The 25,203-nt window shown below is 39.5% G+C and overlaps 1 protein-coding gene across 2 annotated transcripts in view; it reads left to right on the top strand.

Moving 5' to 3' along the window:
- The window catches only part of LOC147020197 (laminin subunit beta-2-like), a 256,934-nt gene that overhangs the window by 120,428 nt on the left and 111,303 nt on the right, over window positions 1-25,203 (top strand). For both annotated transcript variants that reach the window (XM_085895329.1, XM_085895331.1), the window contains one exon: window positions 2,502-2,736. In XM_085895329.1, the coding sequence (XP_085751455.1) occupies window positions 2,502-2,736 (235 nt within the window). The remainder of the gene's footprint in view (window positions 1-2,501; window positions 2,737-25,203) is intronic.

The raw sequence follows: 25,203 nt of genomic DNA, 5'->3' as shown, positions 1-25,203 counted from the left end.
TCATTTTGTTGCCATACAATGCTAATGTGTACCGCCGAGCATCCTGCAGGTTTTCTGTCAAATCAGGAGTTGTGCCCAGGGTGCTCAGAGCAGGAAGATCCTCTGCATATTGAACCTGCTTACTGAAGGCTGTAAACTTGCCAATCTTGTAGAGACTACTGGTGCTATCACACCCAGTAAGGGCGTGTGCAGATGGTAAGGCACGTGCTTCATTTTCTCCTACATTTTGACAGATACTATGAACCGGTATAAATCTTTCCCTATTTGTTCTTTGTCCAGTGTGTCCAGAATGCACGTATATTAACTTTGGCAGTTTGCCTTCATTTATATAGTAAACCAGCAAGACTAGGACATCTGTATCATCTGACTTCACTATCAGCCTTTCATGAGATGATGCTAGGTCAACAGAATGAAGAAGAATCCGAGTGTCTGCTTCTTCTTGTGTGCTGAAGAGCCGGAGAAGATTTCTTTTTCCCATTTGAGTCAATGGTTACAACTCTCTCAGCTTCTGGAAATCCACCTGCAAGAGTTATACTCTGGCTATTGATCAGTCCAGGTGGGTCATCTAGTAATGACTGATATGAATGCTGCAAAGTTTGCCTTGTTAGCAGAATTCTTTAGGAAATTCCTGTAATGTGGCATAACTCTGTCTGGAGCAATTACATGACTTGCAACTGCAGAAGTGCCACCTCTGCGTTGTCTTTCTTGATATTTGACAGAATGGAGGACATCATAACGATCAAACACAAGGACTACAGACTTGATGTTCCATGAATTATTGAGCAGGGCAACAATTTTGCGTAAGATAAGCTGTGCAATATCCCTGAAAGTGTTGAACTGCATTTCATGTAACCCTTGGAGAAGCGCCATCCCATCATATATGTAAATCCCTTAACCATCAAATGGTGGAAGCTCAAGGATTTCCTCTGTTGTTGACTCCAGTTTACTGGCTAGATCTGCTTTAACACACTTCCTTTAACACACCATCCATTATGCTTTTCTTGTACTGTATTCAATGATGAAAGTTTCTCTGCCCTACAAAGACCAAGAAGGACTGGTAAAATAACAGGGACTAAAAACATGTTCCTCGGAATTGGATTTCACACATACACACTCATATTTTTTTTAGGCAAAACAATACTGTCACAACCTAATTGTGTACTGCCCTTTCAGATTTCCGACAAAATGGCATCTTATTTGTGCAAATCGGTTTAAAATTGCAGGTTTAACAGTCATTTTCGTGATTTCGCAACATTCGCCAAATTATTGGAGACTACTAACACAAATCATGACCAAAATACATGCTATCCCCAATAGATTTTTTCACAACCATCCATTTCCTACTTCAGACATCCCAATAAACCACAAAATTATGTTTGTGGTTTGTTCTACCTTAGGGAGGGGTTACCCTGCTTTTTAGGGCCCTTATGGGGAATGGCCACATCACTATTAATGCAGAGCACCCTGGAGACATCGCAAAGTTCAATTGTCTGTGAAATAGACATTGGAGAAAATGCGCCATTATGCCTGCTTGGCTATGCTTGTGTCACGTGGTACATCGGTTCAGAGCCCGCGCAAACGTTTTATCTTGATTCGAAAACAAAAGACAAAACGCGTATTCGTAAACAAAAGACAAAACGCATATTTGTCGACACAAAAACACACACACACACACACACACACACACACACACATATTCGTCGACACACACACACACACACACACACACACATATTCGTCGACACACACACACACACACACACACACACACATACACACACACACATTCGTCGACACACACACACACACACACACACACACATACACACACATTCGTCGACACACACACACACACACACATACACACACACATCTGTCGACACACACACACACACACACACACACACACACACACACACACACACACACACACACACACACACACACACACACACACACACACACACACACACACATACACACATATTCGTCGACACACACACACACATTCGTCGACACACACACACACACACACACATACACACATACACACATACACACACACACATACACATACACATACACATACATATTCGTCGACACACACACACAGATACACAAACATATTCGTCGACACACACACACACACACACACACACATAAACACACATATTCGTCGACACACACACACACACACAAACACACACACACATTCGTCGACACACACACACATTCGTCGACACACACACACACACACACATACACACACACATTCGTCGACACACACACACACATTCGTCGACACACACACACACACACACACACACACACACACACACACACACATTTGTCGACAAAAGGTGCATGTTTATGCAAAGGAAGCGAATCCAATATAATAAATGTTGAAATGGAGCAGCTCGTGTTGTTTTGCTGTTGTTCTTGCATTCCCCAATGGAGCTCTACAGTTGTGAAATGTTTGTGGTTTTTTTTTATCACTACAGAGTGTCAATGTGACCCTCGTGGATCGATGAGTCTCGTGTGTGAGCCAAGATCAGGCGGACACTGCACCTGCAGGCAAGGTGTGACAGGCCAGCGCTGTGATCGTTGTCTCAGTGGTTTCTGGGGTTTCCCTGAATGTCAACCATGCCTTTGCCATCGACATGCAGACACCTGTGATGCACAAACTGGTGCTTGTCTCGGATGCCGTGACCGCACGGCAGGCAATAACTGCGAAAGGTTTGTGCTGATTGCCGTTTTTTGTTACTTGGAACCAAGCAAGTTAATGAAAGTTCCAAGCATGGTCGAGAAATTATGAATTTGTTTCGTGGCAATAAAGGATTGCAGATAGAGAGGTGGCGGTGCGTATTGGAAATCTTCAATTTGATTCAAAAGAAAGGCTGTTTCTTGTTCATACATGCAATGTCCATGATATTCTATCACAACACTTTCGTGAAATGCCCAAACTTTATGCATTGCAGACAGACATACAGTACATGCTCATTTGTGTGCTACAATAAATACATATTCATGATTAATGTTCAGTGATGTCTAGCGCAGGGCAAAGCCCATCATTCTATATCCAACACCCTTTGAACTTCATCGAAATTTGGAATTTGGCAAAGACACTGGCATGTATTAATATAGTCTTTTTCAAAGACACTGCAGGATATTTTAGATGCATCAACCATACTTAGACTGGACACTATGGCCTAACGTCCATCCCAAATACAGCCTCCTCGTTTTTGGCATAGCCCCACCTGCAAAGCAGCAGGATGTCAGTTTACGGTCAGGTCTGGAATCAAACCCAGAAGTAGGGTGAATATACTGGTTCTGGCTCACTTTTCCCCATGTAAATGAATGGGGGATTTTCAGCGATTCCTATTTTTTTTCCCTAAAAATAAACCCCCTTTTTATCCCAAGGTATATTTATTTGTCTCCCCTTTTAACCTGGAGGTTGAACCTCATTGAATTGAACACCTGGGGGTTGAACAGCTCACTCATTGAACCTATAAAGATTTGTTCATTCTCAAATTCCTTCAATAGTTTAATTTTCTTTGCACAATAATCCCCATCTAAAATATTGAAAAACAAAACATTTGAATCTTTATATTTTTTAAGATACCCCTTTTGTGCCATTACGAAATGATAAACTTCTCTTAATGCTCTTGTTTGACCACCTCCTGAGCCACATATCATTTTGAGATTATAGTAAATTGTTTTTTCATTGTTCAATTGATAACCATCAAAGTTTTCAGTCCATTCAAGGATATTCATTTTTTTTCTTTACATCCTCTAACTTACCACTTTTTAAATTGATTCGCTTATTTGTTTTATTTACCTTTGTTTTAGTTATTTTTTCAATAAGACTTATTTGATATTTTTCACATTCATTAGGTTTTCCATTTATATACCAAGACTGAGATTTTCTCCACTCTTTAGTTTGATTAATACTTGGTTTGACCATTTATATATTGCAAAAAAACGCGGCGGTAGCCCTTAAAAAACCCTAACCCATCTTCCCATCATTAAAACACAATCTATTCTATTCACTCTATCATACAATATCCATATGGAACACAATCTATTCCATTATCTAAAATAAATCTCTTATCATCAAAGGCTCCTAATGCCTTTTTATTTACTTCTTCACTATATATGTTATGTTTATAACTTCTTATTGTATTCATTTTCCTATATTCTTCTTTCTTATTCATCAAACAATTATAATAATTTCTAAAAGTTATTGATTTCTTTATTACATATTTCTTTATTCCCTTTAGCATCTTATCAATCTGATCACCATACTTATAAGCATATGCCTTTGCTCTCAATCCAATAAACTCACTCATTACTTTTCCACCCAACTCATCCTTAAACTTACCAATAACCTTTTCATTCTTTTTGGAAAATAACTCACTCTTCTTGCTGAAATTACTTGTATCATATACTCCAATATTTTTCTTCATATCTTTATAAACATCATCAGTTTTTATATCTAGGATAAAACTATCAGTGTCCATATACAACAATGAAACATTTTCACCATACTCTTTCTTTAAGTCATTATACAAATAATCATACATCAATATCTTTGATAAATCAAGAACTGCTGTTCCAATATAAATTGGTTTATCCATTACAATACTTTCCTTTTTCATATGAATTGCAGAAAAGTTCTCTGAAAAAACCTCTTCTCTCTCAAAACTTGGTTTATTTATCAATCTCGAAGCTTCTTTCCAAGATGTTGCGAATCTAATGTTTTGCCTGTTTCTAACATTTTCCATAGTCTTTCCAAACACAGCATTATTCATTAATTATAAAAGTCCGCTTCCAATTTTACTTTTGTATTTGCTCTCATATCTGTATTGAATTGAATATACTTTTTCACCCAAGGACTTTGTTTAAATTTTAAAACTCTATGAATTTTAGCTACTCTCAATCCTTCTCTCAAAAACTGTTTTAAGCTTCTCTGATGCAAAACATATCCCTCTTTATCATAGAATGTTGTTAATAACTTTTCTGTTGATTTGCCTTTAATATTAAAACTTTTATGATAATAATTGAACCATTCTTTCTTTGGGGTTTCTTTCTCACATGCAAAAGGAAGGTCTTTATGCTTATTATGAAGATCACTCGGGTACCTCAAATCAACTTCAAAATAATAACCTTCTTCTTCGTCATTCAATTCCTCTTGAGAAGAAATAACAATATTCATCAAAGCCTTTTCATAATCCTTTTCTTCCACCCACTCTAATTTACCATAAGGCAGAGATTGAGACATTGCCCATCCATACAAATTATTAGCATCAAAATACATCAAATAATTACTATCTTTTTCACTATCATAATTTGGAAGATATTTATTATTTGCTTTAGCATATCTTTTTGAACATACTTGTGATATTCCACCTCTCTTGGACTTCTCAATCATCAAAAGAATATCAACATCACTGATTAAATCTATATCTTGTTTTGTCATTTTCAACATTGCACTCCAAGCTAAACCAGGAGCTGTGAAATAGTGGGCAGGATCTAATCCATAACAATTTTTATTATGACAGAGTGATCTAAAAGCTTCAAACACATCAGCTAACAATAAAACATCTGTTTTTAGATATAAATCATGATATTCTCCAAGGTTCTTTATCTTAAATATTTTCCATATTTCTTGTGCGTGTTTATATTCCTTATCACTTATCTCTTCTTCATAAAGGTTATTATAGAAACTTTCTTTTGATGGAAGTTGTGTTTCTTTAAATCTCATAAATGAATCCATATAATCATAAGGATAAATTCCCTTACTTGTAAGAATTTTCTCTTTACTTTGAATTTCATTCCTTGTTTGAATTTCCTCTCTCGTAAGAATTCCTTCTTTAATCAGAATTTCATCTTTAATCTGAATTTCCTCTTTAGTTAGAATTTCATTCATTGTTCGAATTTTCTTTATAATTAGAATTTCATCTTCAGTTAGAATTTCTTCATTAATTTTCTCATTAATTCGAATTTCCTCTTTACTTTGAATTCTCTCTTTAATCTGAATTTCCTCTTTAGTGAGAATTTCCTCTTTTGGAAAGAATGAATTAAGATTTGGAAAAGAGTCCGTGGAGCTTAGATTTGATGCGAGGTAGGCTAGTGGTGTTCCCATAAACTTGTAAGAATCTAGAAACCTAATACGAGTTAAAGGTTTTGTGAATATCATTTTTGTAAATGAAATATACTTTTGACTTGTGTTTGTTATGGCAGAAATGTTCCCTGGTGTTTTTGACAGTTCATTTATAAATAGATGTGTATCATAGTTGGCGCTGTTGTGAAGAAAGACTGGAATAAAAGAAGGTAATTTATAATTAAGATTACAATAGGAATGAGCGAGCCCTCTATATTTACCAGTCAGATGACAATGATCCCTAACTTTAGACTCCTTAATTTCCCCCTCACAAATATGACAGATATTGTTCTTTCTAAATTCTAATTTTTCTTCTTTAGTTAATTTCATCGGTTCATTTGTTTCTTTCATTAATTTAGTGAGTCTTATACAATCCTTTTCTAATCGTTTTACAAACTCTTGTGAAGCTTTTTTTCCACTATAATGTTCAAGTTTGTTATACTTTTCTCCAACAGATGATTTGATATTGTTGTGGTTACCAAATTCGCAAACCACCATTCAGGTCCCTTAGGTGAGGTATCTCGGTAAGTGCATGTGTAGTTAGGCCCAAACCCGTTGTCTAGTGGGAATACATGTCATTTATACGTGCTGCGACTCTTCAGGATAGCCGTTTTTCTTTTACTATCTTTATTTTGGACCAACCGCCATGATTACCACCACAACCACAACATCAACCACCAACCACAACGCCGCTTCACCACAACCGCCACGACCTTCACGTCACACCTCGCAACCGTAGCATCGCCACCGTTCTTGCCCCGCTGTGGGTACCAGTGTTGGACTCGTGCAGAGGGCGCGCGTCGAACAGCGTGTACAAAATCACGGATTTTGTGCTTCAAAAACGGATCAAAAACGACACACGCCCACTTTTTGCCGTCCAATCGGTGAGCGAGGGGCGATTTGGCCCCGCCTCCAGAACGATCGATATATGCAAATTTGTGGATCAAAAAGCCTTCACGCCCACTTTTTCTCGGGCCAATGGGGAGCGAGGTGAAAGGTCAAAGGGAGGGGGTCAAAGGCGAAGCTACGGGGGGATAAAAGGACCGTGTTCGTCAGTCAGAAGAGAGTGGAAGTCTGGAGCCCGAAGCCTGCAGTAGCTGGAGAAGCTGAAGAGAGTCGAACGAGGAGAGCCCAAAGAAGAGTCCAGGGTGGAGAGTCCAGAGGCGGAGAGGCGGCAGCGGCGAAGGCAGACGAGGGGGTGCTCGCGACGGTGCCGGGAGCTGCGCGCCCGAGGAAGGCCGGCGGCGCTGACCTGGCCGAGGTGGAGACGCACACCAGGGATAATAAAGATCCTCTATACCCCGAGCATCAGCAACCCCCTCCTGTTTCCCCCCGCGCTGAGATAGTGCGACCAAGGGGGCCCCTTTTCCCACCCCCTGCCTGACACTGTCCGCGAGGCCCGCGGAGAGAGGCGCCATCGCCGCTCCGCGTCTCATCACCAGACGGGTAGGCGCGACCCGGTCTCGGCCTCAGGCCCGCCTCATCCTTGAGGGTATTTCTTTTCCTTGGTTTTGGGTATGTGTTGTCGGCGCCGTCTGTGAAGTAGAATTGTATAAGTGTTGCCGTGTGCTCGGTAGTCGGTATTAGCTCTGCACTGTGTTTTCACTTTTATATTTGCTTTTTGTGTAAATGGAATTGTGTTTTCTTTCTTTTGTGTGCATTTGGTGGAATTGTATTTGTGTGCTTCCCGTGTGCCGCGAATAAATGTGCTTTATTGTTGAACTGTTCTCCCGCTTCGCTTCGTCTTTTTCCCCCATTGAACCCTCATCTTGCTTCACGTAAAGGGTTGGTAGTGGGCTGAATACGCCCGATAATTAATCGAACCGTCGAGGTCGACGATAACACCGCTCGGTTATTCTGATAGTACGGAACGGGTCGCTTAAGTGGCCCGTGTCCGAAGTCGACCTGCGGCGAGGTGCGATCGCCCGGTCTACCCTCCGCGTGGGTACTTAGGTAGGTCGAATTCGGCGAGCAACCCTATCCCACGCGGGGGCTGATTGGCTCGATCGCGGTGAGACCTAAAGGTCCACCCGTGACTGGTTCCCGGTGTTAGTCCGAGAGGGTCACGACTGGATTGTCCGTCCGGTGGGCGACGTGCCGCGATTCGAGTTACGTGGCCGTCAGCACGCCGGCGGGCGCGAAGACGGCAACACTGGTGTCAGGTCGTGCGATACAAATTCATCGCCCTCCTCGCGGCACTGGTATCGGAGAACAGGAAAACGGGCTGTCCTGTCTCCGGCTAAATTCACGGGAATCGGTCCAGGGGTGAGAGAAGCGACCCCCGATTCCCTCCAAATTACGAGCGAGCAAATTAACCCTTCACGAGAAGCAAGATGGCGTCTCAAGGCGAGCGGGAGCCGGGGGTATTAGAAATGGATGTAGAATGTGTAGAATCCATGGTCCAGGATGGAATCCCCGAGCAGGAAATGTTGATTGTGCAGGAACACGGACTCGCCCAACTGAACCCAGGGCCCGAGGTGGGTGCGGCAGCGGCCGCGGTGTATGACACCTTCCCCCCCTCTCCACCAAGACCCTTCCCCAACCCCTGCCGAAACGGCTCACTTGAGTGCATCCGACATGGCCCAGCTATTCACCATGCTGGCACAAATGAATGCGGCAATGACAAATGAAATAAAAAACGAAATGAAAGACATGAACAAACAAATAAACGAAAAGATGGATACAAAAATAAACGGAATGGAAGCAAACATGAAGGAAGAAATGAAAGAGCTACGGAGTGAGACGCAGAACATGGGCCGATGCCTGCAGGCGGGCATGAAGGCCGTGACAAAGGAAATAATAGTTGAGACAAGGGAGGTAAAGGGTGAAGAGTTGGCAGAGACACGGGAGATAGAAAAAATAGAGGAAAGACTACACGAGGAAGACGGGGTAAGTGACGCACACACACACACAGAGGTAGTGGAGGATAATGGGGGTGAGCTGGCGGACTGGGTGGAGACCCAGTGCGAGCACCTGGATGGCCTCCTCCAGGAACGAGGGGAGGGAGTATGCCCCCTTGAGGCGAGTCACGACCAGGTGAGTTCGGTCGTGCTTTGCGAGGTTGAGGAGGCGAGTGCTGTGGACAGGTGCACGGAGAGCTTGGGGGGTGTAGAGGCCCCGGAGACCCTTGTGGGGACACGAATCCCCAGTGTGGTTGTCCCTGTGTGTGTGGTGCAAGGTGTGAGTGCGGCACCGTGTGTGGAAGCGACCCCGTGTGTGGAAGCGACCCCGTGTGTGAGTGGTGTGGTGGCGATGGTGCCAGAGTGCGTGCTTCCCAGCACGCCGGGTGTGGATGGGGCACCGTGTGTGAGTGAGGCCGTGTATGTGAGTGAAACGGCCAGTATGAGTGAGGTACCGCGGGTGAGTGCCCCCCCGTGTGTGGATGAGGCACGGTGTATGAGTGAGGCACCGCGGGTTAGTGCCCCCGCGTGTGTGGGTGAGGCACCGTGTGTGGAAGAGACCGCGTGTGTGAGTGTCGCCGTGTGTATGAGTGAGGTACCGCGGGTGAGTGCCCCCGCGTGTGTGGATGAGGCACGGAGTGCGAGTGAGGCACCGCGGGTGAGTGCCCCCGCACGCGTGAGTGAACGGCCGAGTGCAAGGGAGACCGTGTGTGTGAGAGAGCGGTATGTGAGGGAGATGTCGGTTGGCATGCGGGAGCACGCAGCCGCATCTCCCGGTGTGAATGTGATGGAGTGGACTGTGTGCGTCGTAACACGCAGGTATGCGTGTGTGGAATGGAGACGGAGACGGCGACAGAGGAGAGAAAGCCGGGTAGCGGCTGTAGCTGTTTCGGGGACCGTGCCGGGTTCACCCAGCAGTGAGCACGCGGTTCGTGCTGTGCAACGCACGAGACCACCACGTGCTCGCTTGCGAGAGTGAAGTCCCGGTCCGGAAACGCCAGCGGTGGATTTGCCGATCCCGCGGACGGACAAAGTTTAGGCAGGTAAACGGATTTGGACCGGACGGGTTCTCCACGCGATCGTGTGTGTTAAGCTCCAACGGGCAAAGCACATGTGTTCGCGTGGGGAACCCCTCGAGACGTGGGGCTTGTGTTTTTTTTTTATGCGCACGGTGACGTCATGGCTGCACGTGTGGTTGGAATCCGGCAGGAGGGGTATCTCTGCCGGATGGTACCGTCCAAGGAGGGACGAGGTACACGTGCAGCTGCATGACGTCACGGCCAGGTGCAAAGTGCGCGAGCTCTGAGTTGCCGCGCAGGTGCTGCGCATGGAAAAAAAAAAAAAAGCAAGCCTCACTTTCGGGTGTACAGGATTCCTGGGCAAGGGGTGGAAGACCCCCTTGACCTGGGCACAGGATGGAAACTAGTTAGGGGGAAGGGTTAGCTTAGTTAGACCGACTTCATGGGGCAGGGGTAAGTCCTCATGGAGTCCGTGGAATGGATTAGTTAGAGGGATTGTAGCCAGATTTAGGTTGGGAAATAAAATGGGATTATTTTGGAGACAGAGACAGACTTTGGATGTGTAGAGGGGACGTAGCTTAGCTACGTAGTGTTAAAAGGAACGTGCCATAGTTTAAGGGACGACGTGGGAGCACGAGTTAGTTAGGGGGTACAGATAGAAAGATGGCAGAGTTCAGTGGTGTGTGTGTTGAAGAGTTGGTGAGTTGTGAGGTGAGCACTTGTTGAGTGAGTGAGGCCAGCGGGTCTGTGTGTGTGGAGTGAATGGGGAATGCATGGTGCGATGAGTGATTGGGGGGAGGAGTGACTCCCGCCCAAGGGACCCGGGGTCAGTGTAGAGTGAGTTAGCTGGGTTAGTCAAATTGAAAAATGGAGGTCGTTTTGTTGTTGGTGGGAATGTAGGCTCGAAACCCATTTGGAGGGGTGCAGGAGCCCTGTTGACGGGCTTGGGAGCGTGGCTGCGAAAGGTGAGTATCGCTGAGTGGGTACCCCGGGCACCAGGCTAGTCGGCCGCGGTAGGCCATGGGCCCATGGGGGGCCGGGATAGAGTAGTGGGCACGGGTGCGCCTGCTTGGTGCGGGGGCCCGGGGCGCCATTAGCCGCGTGGGCAGTGTTGTGGGCACAGGTGACCCTCGGAAAGGGGCCCGGGAGGCCGGCCTGCCACGTGTGCGTTTCAGGGGAGGTGCCATGGGGGGCACTCCCCGGTGTTAGGGAGCTGGTAGGCTCGGAGGCAGTGTAGTGCCCGGGGGTGCCATAGCGGGAGATTCGGCAGAGGGTCGTGCCTGCCAAAGGGAGCCACGTGTCCTAGCCAGGAGACCGTGTGAGGGCACGGAGAGAAAATTGGGGGGCGAGGCCCGAAATTGTAAGGACACCAACACAGGCGACGGGAATCTGGGTTGTTAGAACCAATAGTTTAAGCGAGAGGCGCTTGTTGAAAGCCCCGGGGTAGTTTAGCAGTTAAATGGTTAGGGTAAATTAGGAGATGTACCCCTCCGCACCATCCATCCCCTCGCTGTCGTTGTGGGCCGCTGGACCCACTTTGGTTATAGATCGCCGAACTCTGGGGAGGCCATTCTGAGGCTTCGTTGGGCCTCGACACAGGACGTTAGCTCTCCCTTATTCCCCTCCGGGAAGGGAACGTAGGGGTTGGGAGTAGGCTAGGTGACAGGATAGGTTAGCCGAACAAGGACGATAAAGGGGGTTAGGGGACGATTTATAGTGGGGAAGTAAAAATAAAAACAACAAAAAAATAAGTTGGGGCTAAATTGGGGTTTGACAAATTAAGGGAGTGGGTATGTACAGTGACAGGCAAAGGCGATAGGTGGGAGGGAGACAGGTAGGTAGGTCCGAGCCCGCCTTCCAAGTGGCCAGCACCACCGCACTCCCTCCACCAACCTCCACTGAACGGCAAAGGCTGGCCAGCTTCATCTGCTGGCTGTGTTACTTCAAGGCCTGTGCCGGCCCACTTGATCGGCAGCTGTTGTGTTGCTGCAAGGCCTGTGCCGGCCACTTCGTCTGCAGCTGTGGTACTTCAAGGCCTGTGCCGGCCAGTTCATCTGCCGGCTGTGTTTGCCTGCAGCGGCCTTATTCTGCGGGCTGAGTTTGCCTGCTCACCTTTGCCATGCCATGCCCACTGCCCATGTTCACCAGCCCCGTTCAATTTTGCTTTTCCCCCCCCTGTTCATTTCCATGTGCGCCAGGATCAAGGCAACAGTTTGCAAGCTGGGAGAACTGCCCTGTTGGCAGCTACAACACGGGCCTGCAGTGGCAGCCCGTGCACCGTGTTTTGCGTCCATCCATTCATCCATTCATTCGTTGTGCTCATTGCGTGTGCCACTTGAGCTGGCACGGAGACTGCGTTTGTGCAGCCCATGCACCGTTGTGGTTCACTGCGTTCAGTTCAAAAGGGAAGGCCTTGGACTGCATGTGAGCAGCCAGCCACGTTCCCTGTCACCTGCATTGTTTGAGCCAGAGACTGCATGCGGGCAGCCTGGCTCCCTGCTAACTGCTTTTCTTTGCAGAGTTCAATGATCCTGGGCCATGGTTTAGTGTAAAATTTGTAAGTTAAGGTTAAGATGTACTGTAAATATGAGTGCGCCCCCGGCATGTCTGTCTAGCGCCGGCAATTTTATTTAAGTCGTCCGTGTGAGTGAGTTTGTTTAGGTAGTTACGCAGCCCTCAGGTTATTTATTTTGGGGACACGAATACCATGAATGTCGCACTCAGGGATCCGTAGGTAAAATGTACTAGGGGAAAACTACACATGATGGCACACGAAAATTTGACGACTCGGGACGAGTCTGTAAAAAGGGGAGGGGTAGTGTTGTGGTTACCAAATTCGCAAACCACCATTCAGGTCCCTTAGGTGAGGTATCTCGGTAAGTGCATGTGTAGTTAGGCCCAAACCCGTTGTCTAGTGGGAATACATGTCATTTATACGTGCTGCGACTCTTCAGGATAGCCGTTTTTCTTTTACTATCTTTATTTTGGACCAACCGCCATGATTACCACCACAACCACAACATCAACCACCAACCACAACGCCGCTTCACCACAACCGCCACGACCTTCACGTCACACCTCGCAACCATAGCATCGCCACCGTTCTTGCCCCGCTGTGGGTACCAGTGTTGGACTCGTGCAGAGGGCGCGCGTCGAACAGCGTGTACAAAATCACGGATTTTGTGCTTCAAAAACGGATCAAAAACGACACACGCCCACTTTTTGCCGTCCAATCGGTGAGCGAGGGGCGATTTGGCCCCGCCTCCAGAACGATCGATATATGCAAATTTGTGGATCAAAAAGCCTTCACGCCCACTTTTTCTCGGGCCAATGGGGAGCGAGGTGAAAGGTCAAAGGGAGGGGGTCAAAGGCGAAGCTACGGGGGGGATAAAAGGACCGTGTTCGTCAGTCAGAAGAGAGTGGAAGTCTGGAGCCCGAAGCCTGCAGTAGCTGGAGAAGCTGAAGAGAGTCGAACGAGGAGAGCCCAAAGAAGAGTCCAGGGTGGAGAGTCCAGAGGCGGAGAGGCGGCAGCGGCGAAGGCAGACGAGGGGGTGCTCGCGACGGTGCCGGGAGCTGCGCGCCCGAGGAAGGCCGGCGGCGCTGACCTGGCCGAGGTGGAGACGCACACCAGGGATAATAAAGATCCTCTATACCCCGAGCATCAGCAACCCCCTCCTGTTTCCCCCCGCGCTGAGATAGTGCGACCAAGGGGGCCCCTTTTCCCACCCCCTGCCTGACACTGTCCGCGAGGCCCGCGGAGAGAGGCGCCATCGCCGCTCCGCGTCTCATCACCAGACGGGTAGGCGCGACCCGGTCTCGGCCTCAGGCCCGCCTCATCCTTGAGGGTATTTCTTTTCCTTGGTTTTGGGTATGTGTTGTCGGCGCCGTCTGTGAAGTAGAATTGTATAAGTGTTGCCGTGTGCTCGGTAGTCGGTATTAGCTCTGCACTGTGTTTTCACTTTTATATTTGCTTTTTGTGTAAATGGAATTGTGTTTTCTTTCTTTTGTGTGCATTTGGTGGAATTGTATTTGTGTGCTTCCCGTGTGCCGCGAATAAATGTGCTTTATTGTTGAACTGTTCTCCCGCTTCGCTTCGTCTTTTTCCCCCATTGAACCCTCATCTTGCTTCACGTAAAGGGTTGGTAGTGGGCTGAATACGCCCGATAATTAATCGAACCGTCGAGGTCGACGATAACACCGCTCGGTTATTCTGATAGTACGGAACGGGTCGCTTAAGTGGCCCGTGTCCGAAGTCGACCTGCGGCGAGGTGCGATCGCCCGGTCTACCCTCCGCGTGGGTACTTAGGTAGGTCGGGTCGGCGAGCAACCCTATCCCACGCGGGGGCTGATTGGCTCGATCGCGGTGAGACCTAAAGGTCCACCCGTGACTGGTTCCCGGCGTTAGTCCGAGAGGGTCACGACTGGATTGTCCGTCCGGTGGGCGACGTGCCGCGATTCGAGTTACGTGGCCGTCAGCACGCCGGCGGGCGCGAAGACCGCAACAATATAATAACAGAAACCACAAGGAATATGTTTTTGATATTTATTTGTATATGATTCTTTTGGTTTAGGAGAAGCAGTATTTATCTTTTTAAGGATACACTCAAAATCAGCATATATCACAAATGGGTGCATGATAGATTTATTATAATCTTCAAAAGAAATCTTTTCACCAGGTTTAGGCATTGTAATTACAGCTGATTTATGATTACTACAATATTTTGAATGTTGTTCTCATTGTTCTTTTGTATGAAATGAATTAAGACATCGCTTACAAGGATATATTTTGTTTGCTGTTCTGAATACCTGAGAAGAGATTAATATTGATAAATTATTGATGTATGTGTAATGTGAATTCTTTCCAACACTAAAATATAAAAGATCAATGTGTGTTTCTTCATTTTTATAGTTGTTTGAAATTTTTAATATTTGAACTTTGTTTGTATTCGTTAATCCATATACATTAATAGAAAGATTATTCTTTTTCTCAAATTTAGGAATATCTGTTAGTGGCATTGGGAATTTAAAATCTTTAATGTCCAAGGTATTCTCATATTTCATATATTGTTTTACTCTTTCTGAATTACATTTTGGTGGATGAAAGTGAGCAAGAACCGACCAGAGAAAACATTTATTATCATTGTTCTTAATATTAACAACTGCCTTCTTTAGTTTTATTTCTTTTGGTAATTCAATATAAGAAGAAGCTTTAAGAGGGTTTGATTTTAGAATGTGTATATCTAAAAATATGATTTTTTTAATATTGAATCCACTTCCTACCACTGTATTATCAACATCCTCCTCTTGTCTTGATAGTTCTTCATAAACCCCACTCTTCAAAAAATCTTGAAATGATGTTATAAAATGAAGATCTGTTCTCATATAAGGAGTATGTTCTTCATCTTGTCTTTTCATATTCATTTTCACTCCCATATAAAACTTTAAAGTTTTCATTTCTTTTAATGTCTTTTTAATAAATTTTTCAACATCGGGTTTCACTATTTCAATTGATTCAGCTATTGATGATGGACCGGGTTCTCCAAATTGAAAAATCCTTATTTTTATATTCCCTTTAAATGCCCCATCAGTGTTTTCAATATAATAGTCTCCCTTTACTTTAAACTCATTTTTCTTGTGTTTTTGTGATTGAAGATGTTTATTATAACTTCTCTTCAAAACATCCTTTGAACAGATATCACAATGTTTTCTTTCCAACTCAAGAGGAGATATTTTATGAAATAGATTAAATGTGTGTTTGTTGGTTCGGAGGTGTTTTCTATAATGTTTATATTTGTGATTACAAACATCGCAGTATGTTGTATTCACCATATTTATATAATAAATCTTTGCTTGAACTAAAATTTTCTTGATGAAAATTTCGTTTATTTTACAGGTGAATCTGTGCTTAAAACCATTTTATACTCCAACTTTTTCACTTAATAAATACAATGTTTCAAGACACAAAAGACAAGTTTCAATCAATCTCTTCATTTGTTAAAGATACTGAGAAATATGTCAAAGATGTAAAATTGAACAAAGATAAATATAACAACTATTGGATAAAACAATTATGGTAAATAATATGAGTTCTTCAATTTTCTTCAGTGGAAGGGCTTTTAGTATACCTGGTAGAACATCAATTAAAGTATCTCTAACAAAAGTTTCTCCTCTCCTTCTGGTAATATATTCAAAACTAGAAAAAGCAATGAAACAAGAAAAAGTAGAAAGACTTTTACTAGAAAGAATAACCCTATAATTTAGAGTGTTCAGCAGATCAATATATACTCTATCATCATTATTTTCCATATCCAATGGTTTATCAATATACTTTGATTCATCCCTCACAGTTGAACCTTGTCTTCCATCTTTTGTGAGAAGAAACATTAATCTCGGAGTTAGTTTAACAGGGGGTTGAGCAGAACCCAAGAACCTTAATTCATCATTAAATATCAATACCTTTTCTTGAACAAGATGAAATATTGCTGGTTGTTCTGTTGGAATGAGTCCTGCTTTGGTTTTTGAATCCGCTGAATATTCATTGTTTTGAAGAGCATTCACAATATAATCAGGGGGTCCATTAATCTCTTCCAGTTGTTGAAATAAACCTTCATCATCATATACCTTTAATTCTCCTAAATGCTCTAATTCTTCCTCCGTCATTTGATCAAAATCTTTTAACATTTGAAGTTTTTTAGGAGTATATTCTACCGTGGGAACTGTGGAAACATCTTTCATTTTTTCTTGGGAAGTTTTTAAAAGTGGTTTAAAAAATTTCTCTTGTTTTCTTTCAAATGCTTCTTCGCCCGTTAGTTTCTGTCTGCGTTTCTTCTTTATGTCTTCCTGCTGTTTTACAACTTTTGAAACCAACTCTTGATGTTCCTTAAATCTTCTTGCTCTTTCTTTTGCATCCATTTATTTATTGTAAAATATCATTTAATGAATTGTAAAGATCAACAGGGAAATTTTCCTTTTCTTCATCATTCAAGTAGATGTGTTCAAATAAATCCTTTTCTTTAAATATTTCATCAAATTCTTTATTAACATTAATGCGAGTTGTAATTTCTTCTTCACTAATACTTGCATCTCTGCTTTTCATACGTTTGCGTTGAGTTTCTTCATCAACATCAAAACCGAATGATAAAATCTTCACTCCGCTCAGATGTTTAATAATTTGTCTCGTTCCTTCTGGATTAGTTTCTAATATCCCAAGACCACCAGATTTTAGTTTCCTTAACTCGCTCTTTCAATGTGAATATTTTGTTGTACCAAGAGAAACCTCCTCAAATATTTGACCTTCATTCCTCAATCGCATATGTTCCTCCACTGAAATATAGTGATAATCTTCACCTTTTACTTCTCCAGGTCTTATTGATCTAGTTGTTGTTGATACAATGCGTATCACGGGGTGTTTTTTAAGTAAATTTACAATATTCTCATTTGTACTACACAAGAACCTTGATTTATGAAAGTTTTTTCCAGAAGCAGATTTACCCACAAGATTTATAATAATAGTTGTCATTTATATATGTAATTGTTTATAAAACAAAAAATATATCCCTTAATATCTCATCTTGTTTCACAACAATATATTTATATTTTTCAGTCGTGTGCTTCATGTAATCCTCAAATTTCTTTTTACTACATAATGTAGAACAATTATCTCTCCAAAAATTATTGATATCTATTGAATTTAACTTGAATAAAATAAAAGTATTAGCATTGTTTCTGATTGAACGACAAGGAAGTTGAAAGTACGATTGACTAAGATAAATACAATTACAAGAAGAATGTCTCCCTCTTGTGTAGTAGCTGTCCATTACCGTTTGGTTTCTCTCATTAACACAATCATCAAAGATAACGAGGTTCTTTTTTGATTTATCCAAATCTTGGGGAGACGGTATATCATCCGTATTATCACTAAGAATACAAGTTGTAGGATTTGATTTCTTTTTACATCTCTGTGTATCACAAAATAGTTGAATTATATCTTCAATGTTATAATCATTTAGGTTTTTTTGACGTTTAAATAAACCGATTATATCTTCTTTTTGAAGACCAGCATTAAAACCTTGTGAGAGTAGTTGATACTCTGGTTGACAACTCGACTTTGTGAAAATTATTAAATTATCATAATCTAAAAAGTTGGGAGTGAGGAGCATCTTTAAAAGTAAGCAGGTTTTTCCACATCCACTTGAACCAACTATGAGACATCTTAATGAATTTGGGAGATTTTTATGGTTGTTAAATTTTATCTTATTTTCCCAAATGGGTAAAAAATCATTCATTTATATATTTGGAAAACAGGTTATTTAATTTATTATTGGCTTTTTTATAAACTCTATATTTTATCCTAAGTTCAGGTTTAATTTCAAGATAATCCATTATTTTATTTATACAATATCTTGTGTTGATATTTCCCTGAAAATTACATCCATGAATAATATATAACAACAATCCTTTGAACATTTCTCTTATACGTTCAGTTTCTTCCCTTGTAAGGAAAGGTGTGTTATCACCCTCATACTTTACATTCATTTCTCTAATCAATCTTGTAAAGTAATTCATTTTTGGTGTAAATATAAAAGAATTATTTTCCTTTTTATATTATTTATTATCATTAATTAGAAGATAATCACAGAATATACATTGTTTATAGGCTTTTGACTCTGTGTTTAATCCCCGTCTTTCACACGCAGAACAATTCTCAAATTTGTCATATGGAGAATCAGGAAAGTCTTGCATATTTATAAAGTAAAACTTTACTTAAACTGAAATTCATCTTTACTTTCAGTTGTATATTGACTCCTATTTAATAATATTACCATCGATATCGATATACTTTTTTTCATTATCAGATTCAACGACAACATTTTTTATATTAAAGGTAATTTTAAAATGATCGTTAACTACTATTGAGCGAAAAGTCATTTCACCTGATATATTAACATCCTTAATTTCATCAGGATTTACATCTTTCGGGTTTCGGGTTGGGAAAATAAGATAAAATTTAACAACCATAAAAATCTCCCAAATTCATTAAGATGTCTCATAGTTGGTTCAAGTGGATGTGGAAAAACCTGCTTACTTTTAAAGATGCTCCTCACTCCCAACTTTTTAGATTATGATAATTTAATAATTTTCACAAAGTCGAGTTTTCAACCAGAGTATCAACTACTCTCACAAGGTTTTAATGCTGGTCTTCAAAAAGAAGATATAATCGGTTTATTTAAACGTCAAAAAAACCTAAATGATTATAACATTGAAGATATAATTCAACTATTTTGTGATACACAGAGATGTAAAAAGAAATCAAATCCTACAACTTGTATTCTTAGTGATAATACGGATGATATACCGTCTCCCCAAGATTTGGATAAATCAAAAAAGAACCTCGTTATCTTTGATGATTGTGTTAATGAGAGAAACCAAACGGTAATGGACAGCTACTACACAAGAGGGAGACATTCTTCTTGTAATTGTATTTATCTTAGTCAATCGTACTTTCAACTTCCTCGTCGTTCCATCAGAAACAATGCTAATACTTTTATTTTATTCAAGTTAAATTCAATAGATATCAATAATTTTTGGAGAGATAATTGTTCTACAATTTGAACACATCTACTTGAATGATGAAGAAAAGGAAAATTTCCCTGTTGATCTTTACAATTCATTAAATGATATTTTACAATAAATAAATGGATGCAAAAGAAAGAGCAAGAAGATTTAAGGAACATCAAGAGTTGGTTTCAAAAGTTGTAAAACAGCAGTAAGACATAAAGAAGAAACGCAGACAGAAACTAACGGGCGAAGAAGCATTTGAAAGAAAACAACAGAAATTTTTTAAACCACTTTTAAAAACTTTCCAAGAAAAAATGAAAGATGTTTCCACAGTTCCCACGGTAGAATATACTCCCAAAAAACTTCAAATGTTAAAAGATTTTGATCAAATGACGGAGGAAGAATTAGAGCATTTAGGAGAATTAAAGGTATATGATGATGAAGGTTTATTTCAACAACTGGAAGAGATTAATCGACCCCCTGATTATATTGTGAATGCTCTTCAAAACAATGAATATTCAGCAGATTCAAAAACCAAAGCAGGACTCATTCCAACAGAACAACCAGCAATATTTCATCTTGTTCAAGAAAAGGTATTGATATTTAATGATGAATTAAGGTTCTTGGGTTCTGCTCAAGCCCCTGTTAAACTAACTCCGAGATTAATGTTTCTTCTCACAAAAGATGGAAGACAAGGTTCAACTGTGAGGGATGAATCAAAGTATATTGATAAACCATTGGATATGGAAAATAATGATGATAGAGTATATATTGATCTGCTGAACACTCTAAATTATAGGGTTATTCTTTCGAGTAAAAGTCTTTCTACTTTTTCTTGTTTCATTGCTTTTTCTAGTTTTGAATATATTACCAGAAGGAGAGGAGAAACTTTTGTTAGAGATACTTTAATTGATGTTCTACCAGGTATACTAAAAGCCCTTCCACTGAAGGAAATTGAAGAACTCATATTATTTACCATAATTGTTTTTATCCAATAGTTGTTATATTTATCTTTGTTCAATTTTACATCTTTGACATATTTCTCAGTATCTTTAACAAATGAAGAGATTGATTGAAACTTGTCTTTTGTGTCTTGAAACATTGTATTTATTAAGTGAAAAAGTTGGAGGATAAAATGGTTTTAAGCACAGATTCACCTGTAAAATAAACGAAATTTTCATCAAGAAAATTTTAGTTTAAGCAAAGATTTATTATATAAATATGGTGAATACAACATACTGCGATGTTTGTAATCACAAATATAAACATTATAGAAAACACCTCCGAACCAACAAACACACATTTAATCTATTTCATAAAATATCTCCTCTTGAGTTGGAAAGAAAACATTGTGATATCTGTTCAAAGGATGTTTTGAAGAGAAGTTATAATAAACATCTTCAATCACAAAAACACAAGAAAAATGAGTTTAAAGTAAAGGGAGACTATTATATTGAAAACACTGATGGGGCATTTAAAGGGCATATAAAAATAAGGATTTTTCAATTTGGAGAACCCGGTCCATCATCAATAGCTGAATCAATTGAAATAGTGAAACCCGATGTTGAAAAATTTATTAAAAAGACAGTAAAAGAAATGAAAACTTTAAAGTTTTATATGGGAGTGAAAATGAATATGAAAAGACAAGATGAAGAACATACTCCTTATATGAGAACAGATCTTCATTTTATAACATCATTTCAAGATTTTTTGGATAGTGGGGTTTATGAAGAACTATCAAGACAAGAGGAGGATGTTGATAATACAGTAGTAGGAAGTGGATTCAATATTAAAAAAATCATCTTTTTAGATATACACATTCTAAAATCAAACCCTCTTAAAGCTTCTTCTTATATTGAATTACCAAAAGAAATAAAACTAAAGAAGGCAGTTGTTAATATTAAGAACAATGATAATAAATGTTTTCTCTGGTCTGTTCTTGCTCACTTTCATCCACCAAAATGTAATTCAGAAAGAGTAAAACAATATATGAAATATGAGAATACCTTGGACATTAAAGATTTTAAATTCCCAATGCCACTAACAGATATTCCTAAATTTGAGAAAAAGAATAATCTTTCTATTAATGTATATGGATTAACGGATACAAACAAAGTTCAAATATTAAAAATTTCAAACAACTATAAAAATGAAGAAACACACATTGATCTTTTATATTTTAGTGTTGGAAAGAATTCACATTACACATACATCAATAATTTATCAAGATTAATATCTTCTCAGGTATTCAGAACAGCAAACAAAATATATCCTTGTAAGCGATGTCTTAATTCATTTCATACAAAAGAACGATTAGAACAACATTCAAAATATTGTAGTAATCATAAATCAGCTGTAATTACAATGCCTAAACCTGGTGAAAAGATTTCTTTTGAAGATTATAATAAATCTATCATGCACCCATTTGTGATATATGCTGATTTTGAGTGTATCCTTAAAAAGATAAATACTGCTTCTCCTAAACCAAAAGAATCATATACAAATAAATATCAAAAACATATTCCTTGTGGTTTCTGTTATTATATCAAATCATCTGTTGGAGAAAAGTATAACAAACTTGAACATTATAGTGGAAAAAAAGCTTCACAAGAGTTTGTAAAATGATTAGAAAAGGATTGTATAAAACTCACTAAATTAATGAAAGAAACAAATGCACCGATGAAATTAACTAAAGAAGAAAAATTAGAATTCAGAAAGAACAATATCTGTCATATTTGTGAGGGGGAAATTAAGCAGTCTAAAGTTAGGGATCATTGTCATCTGACTTGTAAATATAGAGGTCCCGCTCATTCCTGTTGTAATCTTAATTATAAATTACCTTCTTTTATTCCAGTCTTTCTTCACAACAGCGCCAACTATAATACACATCTATTTATAAATGAACTTTCAAAAACACCAGGGAATATTTCTGCCATAACAAACACAAGTCAAAAGTATATTTCATTTACAAAAATGATATTCACAAAACCTTTAACTCGTATTAGGTTTCTAGATTCTTACAAGTTTATGGGAACACCACTAGCCTACCTCGCATCAAATCTAAGCTCCACGGACTATTTTCCAAATCTTAATTCATTCTTTCCAAAAGAGGAAATTCTCACTAAAGAGGAAATTCAGATTAAAGAGAGAATTCAAAGTAAAGAGGAAATTCGAATTAATGAGAAAATTAATGAAGAAATTCTAACTGAAGATGAAATTCTAATTATAAAGAAAATTCGAACAATGAATGAAATTCTAACTAAAGAGGAAATTCAGATTAAAGATGAAATTCTGATCAAAGAAGGAATTCTTACGAGAGAGGAAATTCAAACAAGGAATGAAATTCAAAGTAAAGAGAAAATTCTTACAAGTAAGGGAATTTATCCTTATGATTATATGGATTCATTTATGAGATTTAAAGAAACACAACTTCCATCAAAAGAAAGTTTCTATAATAACCTTTATGAAGAAGAGATAAGTGATAAGGAATATAAACACGCACAAGAAATATGGAAAATATTTAAGATAAAGAACCTTGGAGAATATCATGATTTATATCTAAAAACAGATGTTTTATTGTTAGCTGATGTGTTTGAAGCTTTTAGATCACTCTGTCATAATAAAAATTGTTATGGATTAGATCCTGCCCACTATTTCACAGCTCCTGGTTTAGCTTGGAGTGCAATGTTGAAAATGACAAAACAAGATATAGATTTAATCAGTGATGTTGATATGCTTTTGATGATTGAGAAGTCCAAGAGAGGTGGAATATCACAAGTATGTTCAAAAAGATATGCTAAAGCAAATAATAAATATCTTCCAAATTATGATAGTGAAAAAGATAGTAATTATTTGATGTATTTTGATGCTAATAATTTGTATGGATGGGCAATGTCTCAATCTCTGCCTTATGGTAAATTAGAGTGGGTGGAAGAAAAGGATTATGAAAAGGCTTTGATGAATATTGTTATTTCTTCTCAAGAGGAATTGAATGACGAAGAAGAAGGTTATTATTTTGAAGTTGATTTGAGGTACCCGAGTGATCTTCATAATAAGCATAAAGACCTTCCTTTTGCATGTAAGAAAGAAACCCCAAAGAAAGAATGGTTCAATTATTATCATAAAAGTTTTAATATTAAAGGCAAATCAACAGAAAAGTTATTAACAACATTCTATGATAAAGAGGGATATGTTTTGCATCAGAGAAGCTTAAAACAGTTTTTGAGAGAAGGATTGAGAGTAGCTAAAATTCATAGAGTTTTAAAATTTAAACAAAGTCCTTGGGTGAAAAAGTATATTCAATTCAATACAGATATGAGAGCAAATACAAAAGTAAAATTGGAAGGGGACTTTTATAAATTAATGAATAATGCTGTATTTGGAAAGACTATGGAAAATGTTAGAAACAGGCAAAACATTAGATTCGCAACATCTTGGAAAGAAGCTTCGAGATTGATAAATAAACCAAGTTTTGAGAGAGAAGAGGTTTTTTCAGAGAACTTTTCTGCAATTCATATGAAAAAGGAAAGTATTGTAATGGATAAACCAATTTATATTGGAACAGCAGTTCTTGATTTATCAAAGATATTGATGTATGATTATTTGTATAATGACTTAAAGAAAGAGTATTGTGAAAATGTTTCATTGTTGTATATGGACACTGATAGTTTTATCCTAGATATAAAAACTGATGATGTTTATAATGTTATGAAGAAAAATATTGGAGAATATGATACAAGTAATTTCAGCAAGAAGAGTGAGTTATTTTCCAAAAAGAATGAAAAGGTTATTGGTAAGTTTAAGGATGAGTTGGGTGGAAAAGTAATGAGTGAGTTTATTGGATTGAGAGCAAAGGCATATGCTTATAAGTATGGTGATCAGATTGATAAGAGGCTAAAGGGAATAAAGAAATATGTAATAAAGAAATCAATAACTTTTAGAAATTATTATAATTGTTTGATGAATAAGAAAGAAGAATATAGGAAAATGAATACAATAAGAAGTTATCAACATAACATATATAGTGAAGAAGTAAATAAAAAGGCATTAGGAGCCTTTGATGATGAGATTTATTTTAGATAATGGAATAGATTGTGTTCCATATGGATATTGTATGATAGAGTGAATAGAATAGATTGTGTTTTAACGATGGGAAGATGGGTTAGGGTTTTTTAAGGGCTACCGCCGCGTTTTTTTGCAATATATAAATGGTCAAACCAAGTATTAATCAAACTAAAGAGTGGAGAAAATCTCAGTCTTGGTATATAAATGGAAAACATAATGAATGTGAAAAATATCAAATAAGTCTTATTGAAAAAATAACTAAAACAAAGGTAAATAAAACAAATAAGCGAATCAATTTAAAAAGTGGTAAGTTAGAGGATGTAAAGAAAAAAAATGAATATCCTTGAATGGACTGAAAACTTTGATGGTTATCAATTGAACAATGAAAAAACAATTTACCATAATCTCAAAATGATATGTGGCTCAGGAGGTGGTCAAACAAGAGCATTAAGAGAAGTTTATCACTTTGTAATGGCACAAAAGGGGTATCTTAAAAAAT

The sequence above is a fragment of the Eptatretus burgeri genome, chromosome 9, assembly GCF_056783735.1.
Source record: "Eptatretus burgeri isolate ZD-2024b chromosome 9, Ebu_testis_v1, whole genome shotgun sequence".
Lineage (NCBI taxonomy): Eukaryota > Metazoa > Chordata > Myxini > Myxiniformes > Myxinidae > Eptatretus > Eptatretus burgeri.
The sequence above is the reverse complement of the archived record's forward strand: the minus strand, read 5'-3'. Positions and strand labels throughout refer to the sequence as shown.